Source organism: Octopus bimaculoides, chromosome 9 (genome assembly GCF_001194135.2).
Source record: "Octopus bimaculoides isolate UCB-OBI-ISO-001 chromosome 9, ASM119413v2, whole genome shotgun sequence".
In the NCBI taxonomy this organism is placed as follows: domain Eukaryota; kingdom Metazoa; phylum Mollusca; class Cephalopoda; order Octopoda; family Octopodidae; genus Octopus; species Octopus bimaculoides.
The window spans coordinates 39,582,207-39,594,706 of record NC_068989.1 but is presented as its reverse complement, the minus strand read 5'-3'; the positions used below and the strand labels follow the sequence as shown (position 1 = coordinate 39,594,706).

General features: G+C 34.8%; 1 protein-coding gene across 2 annotated transcripts in view; it reads left to right on the top strand.

Moving 5' to 3' along the window:
* The window catches only part of LOC106869102 (calmodulin), a 10,565-nt gene extending 5,125 nt beyond the window's left edge, over positions 1-5,440 (top strand). Inside the window, exons 3-4 of one of the 2 annotated variants that reach the window (XR_008264887.1) lie at positions 1,176-2,664; positions 2,856-5,440. Coding sequence is in view for 1 of the 2 variants with exons in the window: in XM_014914639.2 (XP_014770125.1) it covers positions 1,176-1,282 (107 nt within the window). In the remaining variant the exon portion in view is untranslated. Of the gene's footprint in view, positions 1-1,175 lie in introns of both variants that reach the window. The other variant, XM_014914639.2, reaches the window with a different exon arrangement.
* The last annotated feature ends 7,060 nt before the right edge of the window (positions 5,441-12,500 follow it).

Sequence of the window (12,500 nt, the reverse complement as noted above, 5' to 3'; positions counted from 1 at the left end):
AATTCAAAGGGTCAGCTTTGTCACACTGTGTCACGCTGAATATCCCCGAGAACTACGTTATGGGTATACGTGTCTGTGGAGTGCTCAGCCATTTGCACGTTAATTTCACGAGCAGGTTGTTCCGTTGATCGGATCAACTGGAACCCTCGACGTCATAAGCGACGGAGTGCCAACAACATGAATAGTAGATATTATGCAATTAGGTGTAAACATTATAAAGTAACATACAAAAGCATATGAGAGGTAATATCAACACACAAAAGCCATGGTACATTACTACTCATGTGCATGCGTGCGCACACAGACACACACACAAAATATCCATTCGTTTAATGTTTAAATTTACACACTAGTGTAGGTTGGATGAAAACTTATTATTGGAGCATTATTTTCGGCCAAATACTTTTCACATTGCTAACCCTTACCTCTTTTCAAAGAAAGGACTTATATTTGTAAGAATGGAGATATGAGATAATTTATTGATAGGAAAGCAGCCATATAATGTCACTATTATTCAAGTGTTTCAGGCAATGACATTGCAGAATAACTTCCATATATACACACACACACACATCATATATACACATACATATACCCCAAATACACATGAGTGTATATATTCATATTTGCCCAAATGCAAAATTACATCTCAGTACATAATTGTTAGGTATTTACACACATGCATATATAGACATAGTTATATATCTTCTCTGTAACAAGACACTTGTGCTTCTCCCCCTGACATACTTTAGCCTTTCAACAGCTAGCATAAAGCTACCTCACCATCTCAAACACACACACACTCTGTAGCAGGTATTTTTTTCCTTATCCTTTTTACCTGCTCATTTGCAACCTCACTAGTGCCAGTGGCACAAAGAAAAAAGGTATCCAGTACACATTGTAATGTGGTTGGCATAAGGAAGGGCATCCAGTCATAGATACCTTGCCAAACACCAGAACTCCACACATTCTTTCCATCTACCAGATTCTGTCAAATTGTACACCCCATGCCAATATAGAAAATGGACATTAAATGATGATAATGAGGATGATGATGCTGATATATACATATATATATTTAAATCTATATTGCATACATATACACTCATACATATGTGCTTTGACATTTATTCATCTTTGTTTTGATATTTATTTCCATCATTTTTCTCTTTCAGTTAACAACCTTCTACGTGAGTTTCGAATTTCCCCTGATGGTCCTGTTCATTACGAAGCTTTCCTGAAGCAATTATTAACTCCATTTCCAGACTATGATCTGTTATAAGCTGCCCGATTAACCTATTTTTGTTTAATATGAATAATCACCTACTGAACCTGTCATTTAAACTTTACTGACCAGCAAAGCCTTTAAAAACAATTGAGGGGAAACATAATTAGTTTTAGCTTGCAAGAGTTAACAGAAGGTACTTCTTTCTCTTCAGATATTCTAACCTATAGAAATATATGTCCTTTCTATGTCTCAGTAGCTCTCTTTTACACTCTCTCTCTCTCTCCTTTCTTTGTGTGTGTGTGTGTGTGTGTGTATGTATATATATATATATATATATACACACACACACATATATATATATAAAGGTTTTCCTTGACTGGGACTTTAAGTTTCGTCTGATGTCTTATTCAACCTCTGGCTGAATAAACCACAAAACAAAATTGGAAGTCCCAGTCAGAATGAATTTATTTTTATGACTCTACTTTCAGTATTGAGTCTCTTCATCAAACACAAACATTGATTAATAATTGAATGACAAAAAAAAAGAAAAAAAAACAGGTGATATTACAGCTCTAATCTAATGATTGCATAACACCTGCTCTTTTGGTAGTCATTTATTCATTAATACTGCATTCTGTACTTATCTTCTGGTGCATATAAGAGTTTTGGTAGGAGAACATTAGTGAATTCTCTCCACCTCACTGCCAGAACTTTGTGATGCTCTACATTATAAATATTTTGAATTATAACAACTGGTTATTAGCCCTGCTATGACAAAATGGGAATATAATTATGTATGTGTATGCATGCATAGTCTTACTTTGATATTCTAAATTTCTACAGGGATTATTGTCTTGTCATTTCATTTCTGCTTCCCTTGCAAATCTAGAGACTAAGATTTCTAATCTAAGAAATGTTTTCAACTTACTGGTTGGGGTCATGGACACCCTAAAATAAATATGAGCTCCAAATGTGTGAACCAATTCTGGAGGTAGAAGTTTTATCTTGTAATGTTAGAATCATTTCACTTCTTATGCATTACAGATGCTCTTAGAAATGACTTGAAATTCACAATATCTCACACCTTTCAATTTATTAAAATATCAAGCCTTCATGCCCTGCCAAAGGAGATCAATATTATCTCTGGAACACACTACTTGGGGTAAGTATACAGAACAAATACACTTACTGCAATTCAACAAGCAACCAGAATTTTAAAAAAACAAATTCCTGAAGATTCTTCTTTCTTTCCATTAAAACACTTAACGAAATAAACATATCAATATACATAGAAAGTTATAAAGAGAGAGTCATGAAATGATAGAGTACAAGGCTGAATGCATACAATATCACCCTACATACTGAGTTCAAATCCTGTCAGTGGTGACTTATTTTCCTCCTCCTGATCAGCATTTGATAAAATAAGATGTTTTAAGGTATTTTAATTGAAATTGCTCTGCACCTTTCATCAAAACTTTCTCTTGGCCCAGGTCCATTGAAATTGTTCACTGAGAAGGGTAGGTAGATGAAGAAAATTATTTACTTTTCTGTCTTAAAAATTGGTGAAATCTAGAGTTAAATTGTAACTAAATATTATCTGTACCTAATGTGCTGAAAGATATTAAAGGTATGGGTTGGTTTTCAGTTTTATTGCAGCTCTGGTCTTTATTGATTGTTGTACTATTGCTAAATTTTGTTTCTTTAAAAAGCATTATTAATGCATTTTCTCCATTTGTAACAGTAGATAAGTTAGTCATTATGCAGAAACATCCATTCTAGGTATTTATTAATCATGTGCCTTACCAATATATTTTTGGCCTTTGTTACATAATGAAATCAATTTTTTTATAAACTTTTTCTATATTTAGAAAGCATTCCAAATTCTTTGTTAAGCCTTGTAAACTATTTCCTCTTGCAACCCCTTAATTGCCCTTTAACATTGTAGACTGTCTACCTTGCAAATAAGCATCTCATGATAAAGACCACTCAATCAGCTAATTTTGTCTACTTCTTTAAAATCCTCAGCAGTTAATTCCAAATAAATGCAATTTGCTTAAAAGTATTGTTTTATGCAGAAAATTTTTTTGCAAAACAGAGTGCAAAAGAGAAATAGATAGTGAAACAGAACAAAACAATGAACAGTGAAATATTTGGATACATCAGTGAACAAAAAGAATTTAAAAAACTTTATGGGAAGTAGAAAAAGAACCTGAAATTTTAATTAAAATGTTATTAGTCATGTCATATAATTGGGAACAATCTATATATTGTTTACATAGCAAATAGCCAGTAAGTGGATAACATTGCTTATTCTGTTTGGAATAATTAGGACCTGGCTAATAGAATTCTTTCACCATTGGGAACACTTGAAAAACAAAAAGGCGTATTTCTGTCTCATCTCAATATAATTTGTGGATCCTGAAAACCCTGTGACAGTGTCTGTCATTCCATTTGTTTGCATACCTTTTTTGTGCGTTAATTTTTTTTTCCACACTCCTACTGACATTAGAAATACTTGCATCTGTCAGTTATTAAAGTAGTTGTGTTTTCTCTGTACTTCTCCTATCCTGAGAATGATAAACCTTTAGATTTGTTTTCGATAATCATTAGAGGTTGCTCATGTAGTTTTTTTCTTTTTTTTTTTCTAATCTTAATTGTATTTATTATTGCTAAAACTTTCAAGTTTATTATTTTATTTTTAGATGAAATTTTATTAATCAGTGTTGTGAAAACTTTAAGTATAAAGTTGAAGTTTTGTATCTTTCCATTCATATCATTCTTAGGTAAACTTGCACATTTATAACATTTATATATTTGAATTACAAAGAATAAGAAGAACATAAACAGTTAAAACATTCCAGACATATCAAAGATACAATCTTTAACTCTTTTAATATCAACCTGCTTGTGCTAATTAATATGTTCCTATTTCAATTAAAATTGTGATCAAAACCTGACATTTAGGTACATTTTAATATTTTATGATAATTTAATTAGTTTGATCCTTATTTATGAGCCTTTCTCTACCAGCAATAAACATGCATATTTTCTCTATACAGTATCTTCCCCCCCCCCTCTCTCTCTCAGCTGTATATGGTGTCAAATGTGCTGTAATTGAACATTTTAGAGTGGGCAGGTTTTGATCCTATACATCTATAACGACACTCAAATTATAATAATAAAAGAACAAGTGATTTAAAGTTTTACATATCAGTTCCAAAACCATGAATCTGTTCTACTGAAAATATATCATTCTATATAGTGGTGTATTTCAGCTATGCAGACTTATTTGTGATTCAAATGTTTTATTTCTTTTCCTTTCTCCCCCTCCCCCTCTAGCTTTTCTGTCTATTTATAGCTTAGTTTAATATAACTTTTATTTTTGCATTAATTTCAATTCTCTAATGTATTTTATTACTCTAAGATGACATTTTCTTGTATATTTGTGTGTGTGCATATATATATATATATAAGACTGGGGTATGTTGTACCATTTTAATTCTGTGTTACATGTTTCATTACAATGTGGGAATACATTTTATGAAAACATTAATAATAATATAATAAATTCATACCAGATAAATACATACATGTTTTAACTTGTAGAACATCTTCCAACTGTAATGGAATATGCAGATGTGCTTCATGTGGACACAGCTTGGATTATAATCCGTTCTATGTGTGTGTGTGTGTATAAATAAATGCATGCACACACACACTCTCACCTTTTCATTAGTGTCTTTTTTAGTAAGTTAGTTTATGTTTAATTCAGTCTATCATAGTTGATGTATTTGTCTCTAGCAGAAACAATGAAGCACTAAACTTTAAAATCCCACCAGACTGCTTAACCTTTCATACTTATTAAGACTACCCACACCACACACCGTACCACCTGCCCTTAAAATAAAGAAAGATAAAAGTGTTAATCACAATCCTACATCACTGCCTCTTCTCTGACACTATTTACATTCCAGTATCTCTAACTTCTCTATAGTTTATCTTCATTTAATGGATCAGAGGATTTAAAATGAAGTATTTGATGATAGAAATATATTTTGATTATTATATTGGAAAATTTCGAATGCAAATAACAAATATTAAAGCATTTATGTTTGATTCTTCTATAACATTCCATTGTTTATGATTTCATTTTTTTTTTTGTTTTAATTTTATAATTTTGGTAATAAAAATTAAATGACTATTTTTATTGTTGACCATTGTTTTGTTGTTATCACTTGAATCAAATTATCTATTGTTTATCTACCAGTTGGCTTTGGTTAATCAAACTTATGAGCAATATTTGTTTCTCTCTTTCAGACAGCCTATGTGGCATTGTATATAATTCAATGTGTTTGTCCTTTTAAATATTGTAGGGTGTAATTAGAGAGAGATTTGATGCTGATTCTTGCTGCTGTGTAGATACATGACAACAGATGCTATGACTGAATGGTTAAATAGCTGCACTTGTACCACTGGGCTACGAAAATCATAGAGTAAGAAAACCATGGTTATGATGTTGAAGTATTGGGAGTTGAATTTCTTCCCTAATTTTCAAAAGTTTGTAACCCTACTACAGTTGCTGGAGCAGTCCATTTGCAGATACCATATTTTTTAAAACATGCATGCCTGAGGTACATACATGGCTGTGTGGTTAATAAGCTTGTTTCCCAACCATGTAATTTTGAGTTTGATCCCACTGTGCAGCACCTTGGTCAGGTGTCTTCTTCTTCAAGCCTGGCCTGAATAAAGCCATGTGAGTGATTTTGGTAGATAGAAACTGAAATAAGCCCATTATTTATATGCTTGTGTGTGTGTATTCTTTTCTTCACATGTAATGTAAGCGAGTCTCACCACCATACAAGCAGTGTTGTTTTCAGTTTTCCATGAAAAAAGATATTTGGCCAAAAAGAAATATTTCCTTGCTTGGAAACAGGTGAGATTTGCAACAGGAAGGGTATTCAACCTTAGAAACTCTATCTTAAATTTTATCTGACCCGTGCAGGCATAGATAAGTAGATGTTAAATAATGATGATGATAATGAAGGTAACACTTTACAGTTAAGATTATGATGAGGACTTGTGGAAAGATGCTTAATTGTTGCCTGCATGGAGAAACAGGAATGAAGGTGGTTGTCACCTATGTTAAAACATGTTTAGTATTAGCTTCATATCCACGAGGTTCTCTGTTCAATCCAACTGCATGACAATTTGGTCAAGTGCTTTTACTGTTCCAAATTTTTGAGTGGTGGGTTTGTAGTTACATTAATGGTTATTTGTCTGTGTGGAAGTTTATTAATTTCTGTTATCTGTAGGGCAAAGTGATACAAAGAAATTTATTACTTAATTCTTCTTTTTGCATTACGAGTGTTATGTTAGGGTTGATAAGGGAATTTGTGGAGTGAGGAGTGATATGAATGATGATGGTTTCATTCTGTAAATTGCTTGGCATTAGGAAGGACATCCTGTTGTAAAAACCATACCTAAGCAGATAGTGGAACTTGGAGGAGTCCTCTGGCTTACCAGCTCCTGTCAAACTGTCCATCTCAGGCTAGCATGGAAGCCAGATGTTAAATGATGGTGATGATACCATGGTTTATGTTCATCACGATTATTTTATGTTAGCTTTAGGATTTCTCGGTTTTCTGTAAAACTTCCCAGCAGGTTTGCACACTATGGCAACACCATTGTTGTGTATTCGTTATTCTGTGTAATGTCCTTTCTTTTTTATTTCAGTTTTTGAGTGAATCACGCTAATAGCTTTTGAACGAAAATAATCCGTCTAGACTTTTTTTTCAGAAAATGAAGGGTCATAATTCATATTAAGCATAGATTGAGTATATATTTGACAGAAAACCAGAATAATATAACATTTATTGACATAATGAATTATTTAGCCACAAGAGCGCCATTTCCACAGATAATTTCAAAACCCCTATTAGTCATGGAATCTGTCAATTTCTTAATAGTAGCAGGTTGGACTGCCTCTGCTGCAGCTTTGATGATTGCCCATAAGACATCTTTTGATGTAAATTGGCGCCCAAAGGCATAAATATCTTGTTTAATGATGGACCAAAGATTTTCGATAGGGTTGAAATCCAAAGATGTTGGCGGCCACATCATCAACCCTTAGTAATGTTTGGGTGATCCTAGCAGAGTGGGAGAGAGTGTTGTCATGTATGAATACCAGATTCCTTATAAGATGGCAGTATGCTATCTAGCCAAGGATATAAGACCTCATTCAGGAGATTACAATAGGCGTCTGCGGTCACTTTAATCCCTTCAGGCACCTTGACTAAGCCAACAAGTGTCCCCGATGATAGCAGCCTACAACATTACTCCTCCACCCTTTTGTTGACGTTGGAAACACTCATCTTCAAAATAGACCCAATCGTCAGGTCCGTCAAGGGTCACCCTGGTTTCGTCAGTAAACAGAGCACAACTCATCTCTAACGTCGTGTACTTTTGGGCCCACTGAAGCCTCAATCTCCTGTTAAAGGAAGCAGTTTCAGGGATTCTCGCACAGAAGCCATGGTGCCGATGATGTTATTTCTGGGGTTCTCGGTACATGAGGAAGTCCCGAGGCGGTGAAAATAGCTTTGCTTGTTTGTCCAGGTTTCCCACATAATTTGCGGCCAATATTCCTTAAATCCCTAGCTGTCACAGTCTTGGAGATCCCCCAATTGGAACATTTCTTCCTTGGCGTGTCCACATAATGACCTAACGTCTCCGCAATGAGATGAAGAGACGTGCCTTTTGCACTTTCCTTGTTAATGACAGACTTTCCTTCATCGTTAAAGTCTTTTCCACATCTCATTAATCTTAGAGAAGAGAGACGCTATTAACGTAGTTCACCCAAAAACTGAAGAATCTGAAATAAAAAAAGAAATGACGTTACACAGAATAATGAAAACATAACAATGGTGTTGCCATAGTGTGCAAACCGGCTGGGGAAAGTTTTATCAAAATCAATTCACAGAAAACCGAGAAATCCTAAATTTCACTCCTAAGCTATTAGCGCGGTTCTGCGTGTATGTATGTATGCCCTCTAAACTTAATCCGTTCTTGAACAGATAAATTAATAAAAATAACAAATTATTGCGGAATTTTAATCTCTGATGCTTAAAAGTAAAATCCAGGGACACTTTAAAATAAAAACGATGAATAAATTGATAAATAAAATTGGTGGTAGTTAGTCAAAAAAATCTACGTTTGAGCTAATAATTTCCGTGATTCAGTACAAAATTTTCGATTTTAGGATTTTCCCATCAAAAGGTAAACAAAGTTTTCATCTTTAACCATGTCCAACAGGAACTTCTGAAATTCTTCCAAAAATGATCAAATTTTGATGCGAAAATAGATCCTATTCTGCTATCGTTTTAGTCTGCCAATGCTGATCTTCCCATCTATATGGACATCAAAATTGAGAAATATGAATATTGTGTGCAGAAGTGGATGGGATGCAGACTGATGGACCTGGTACAGGCAAATAGAGGAAAATCATTCACCGGTGATGATGACAAAAAGTTTACTGGTAATGGAGGTGTGGGTAGTCTCACACAGATAGCCATCCTATCTATGCAGAGTCAATATGGAGCTGCCATCAGGAACCACACTAATGACAAAGCCTCCACGAAGAGAGACATACGGGTAATTTTCAAGAACAGGTCTAAGGACCATTGTGATTGTGTTGACTTATGTCCTGCGAAAAAGGTGGATGACAAACGTGATCCAAACAAAAACTCCCTGCCAAAATTTGTGCTGGATAAAATGAAGCCTGTGTTTGTAACTTTATCTGAGGACAAACTCTTGCGTAAGTGCCTGATTGGAGGATCACAAAATAACAATGAATCATTCCACAGCTTAGTTTGGGAATGGTGTCCTAAATCAATATTTGTTGGGCGACTGCAACTGGAGTTAGTTGTCAATGATACCATTATAGTTTTCAATCAAGGAGAAATTGGAAAGATATTTGTGTTTGAAAATTTAGGCCTCAGCCATGGCCATCATCTGAAAGAGGAACTGAGGCAAGTTCATGAGCAGAAACTGAAAAAGCATATATGCCTGGACAGAAATCCATAATCAAAACACGGCATAAGCGCTCTCAAATAGCAAAATCTCAGAAAAATAGCAAAGGATCTGCCTCAAGAGGTTATTAGACCGTGCAAAACTAAATATTTCACTAAAATGTGGATGTTATCCTTGTGTAGTTGAGCATTGTTGTAAAATCAACTATTTCCTGCGTTTTTCTCAAAGTAACATCTCTGACTATGAGTAGCAGTCTTTAGGTCACGATATCTCTGAGAATAATTGATGTAATAGGCTGAAATTTTGCATGTGTATTTCTTTGATACTTGCCTGGTGTTATTAAATACACTCCATTTGTTCATCTTCTAGAGACACTTGAATGCTACTACTGAGGGGTCAAAAACGCTTGAATTGCTGCATATGGCTATGACCGACCCCACAATGAAATCTGGGCCAACTTCATAAATGTCTTTGATTCAGTTTCTTGTCTGTACTCCAATCTGTTGGCGTTCCAAGTTAGAGCATATTATCTTTGATAGTTCGGTAGAAACATTGACCTAAAATAAGAGTGTATTTGCCTAATCGGTCGTTTGGCGGTCATTTTGAATTTATAATTAGGTCATGAATAAATAATGTGGAAATGTGAATATTATGTTTTTTTTAATAAAACTAACACTGTTCTTGATGTATGCCAATGTTTAGTTTGCCTGGGTTTTATTCCCGCTGAGTGAGTGCATCTTCAATTTAGGGGTGTTTTCCTATGTCTGAGGGGATAGCCTTGTCATAACACAATTTTGTCTATCATTATGAACGAGAATAGTAAATTTATAAGATTAAACGAACAGGAATGTGCAGCATTCTTCTTTCTCTTTAGAGGAAAACAGTTCTAACTAACTTGGAATCGAAACCCATCCGCCAAGAAATTCATATTTAAAATGTATGAATCATTGATCATGTGGCACACAAAATCGCTTGTAAACAATTTTTACCCTAAATCAATTGCCCCTTCGCTAGTGCATTTTACTTTAATCACAATTCTTTCTTTGTCAATGAAAGCATTGGAGACATTGATGAATTTGCATTAATATTAATACTCTCTGTAAATTGGACATCTTTACATCTGAAAACTGGATTTTTACTGTACTGATTCACTTACAACATGATAATCTCAAGTTTTGCACTAGTTACGTTTTTTGTTTCCATAATTCAAACAAACACTTTTTACTTCCCACCATTTAACTAATTTAATTTTGCTATTTTGGCGCCATGTTTCTCCTTCATTTCATTTGCATTCTGTATTAAGTCAGCCGTTAGTGATGCTTCACACTTTATTTTACTGATTCACCTTTCATTTGACACCTATTTATTTCCCTTTTTCGCATCACTTTTTATATTTTTCAATTCACGCCTATCTCTAACAGCCGTAATCTTTCTCTGGCTACTAAATCCGTTATTGAGTTGGTGTATGAATAATTGCAATTTTTACCTACCAGTATTAACCCATTATATTCCAGTCCAGAATAAATTTGGTAAATTTTTGCTTTTACACGAGTCAGGTTAAACCATAAATTTAACTATTTACATTTTTGCTTTCTCATTTCTGTATATTTCCCTATAATATTTTATGATTACACCATTTTTATTTATTGAAACAATAACTACAAGAATAAGTACATTTAAAACTTTTTTTTTTTTCGCTTAGGACACCTACTTTAGTAACATAGAATTTGAGTCCCAGCATCCCGTTTCAATCTATTTCATGGTTATTTAACTTTGTTCTGCAAAAAAGTTATCGAGATGCATAAAAGAGACAGCTGGTGGAAAAGAGATCAGGGGGCGTGAGTTGGGTGAAATAATGTTATATCCCAGTTCGTTCAATTTCTGCCAATTATTTGTCGAGTCATATGGTCGGGTGTTGTCATTGAGAAGAATTAGCCCTTTTATGATACTGGATGCGAGTGTTTCAGTCACACCTACATAAGTGTGCACCTCCACTTGACTTTGTTTCCTTATAACTTTCTGGAAAATTCATGTTTGTAGAGTGACACAAGAAGCCAATGCCATTTTGTGTGAGATCTCGCCGGCAGCCATTACCATGTCCGAGACAAAAGCGAGATCTCGCTTACAACCATGTTTGCCATGCGCGAGACCACAGCGAGGCTCTCGTGGGCAACATCTATTTAAGGAGGCGTATTAAGAAAACCCTTCCTCTCCCTCGCGTTCACTCTGAACAACGCTTCAAACTGGCAGCTCACAGCGGATTCTTAACCCGCTCTAACTTTACCCGTTATCTCCAGAGGTAATGTACCTCACGGGAACAGAGCTATAACGAACCATGTGCTGCCATACAGATGGTCGCCGGGAGCAAACCCCCATGAGTGAGAACTAAAATAAACAACCATTGAACTGCATCCGCTTGTAAGCTTCTTCTTCTTCGAGTTCCAGATCCTAAGACTACAGAAAATAATTATAATGGGAGAAGGTGATACTCCGCAGGTATCATGAACCTTCGAGACCCATTATATGATTTTTAATGACATTTTCTGTAAATACGTTTCAGATTATTAAAATTAAGATTATACTGGAATTTGTTTCGAAATAACAAAACAGTTGGGGGTATGGGGTGATGGTGAGTTGGGTTTCAACTAATTCACACTCATCGACTTTGTTTCCTCATACGTTTCGATGAATTGGATTACAATTATGTTGAAAAATGCTACTATAGTACTGCCAGTCAGGCATAGAATGGTGTATGTCACTCTGTGAGTACAGCATAACAAGTCTCACATAAGCAGCACATCCCCCTCACCCATCCTCATAGATCAATTGAGCACCATCTCCATATGGAGCTAACATTAGGTGCCTATGCTCAGATTGAGATTAGTGATACTGCATGTACCCATTGATATATGGAAGGAGGACACAGTAGGACTCAACGCCATATCGATTACGATGTTTCCAGAGAGCACGAATCTTTAATAATTTTCTTCTTCCTTTTTTCTTAAAGAAACACTAAAATCTCCTTCCCAAACATCCACCCATCACCTCACCACTTTCAAAAAGCTACAAACTCACAATGTTTCACTTTTAGCTTTTTGGAAAACGAGGAAGTTTCTTCAGAAATGATATCGTTTACTTGTTTCTAGCATGTCGGGTTTTCTGGTGGTGCTCTAATATTTCCTTACGTCTGCTATTTCTGTACAATTCTACGAATGCGTGAAACATCATACAAAAATGAAACATAGGG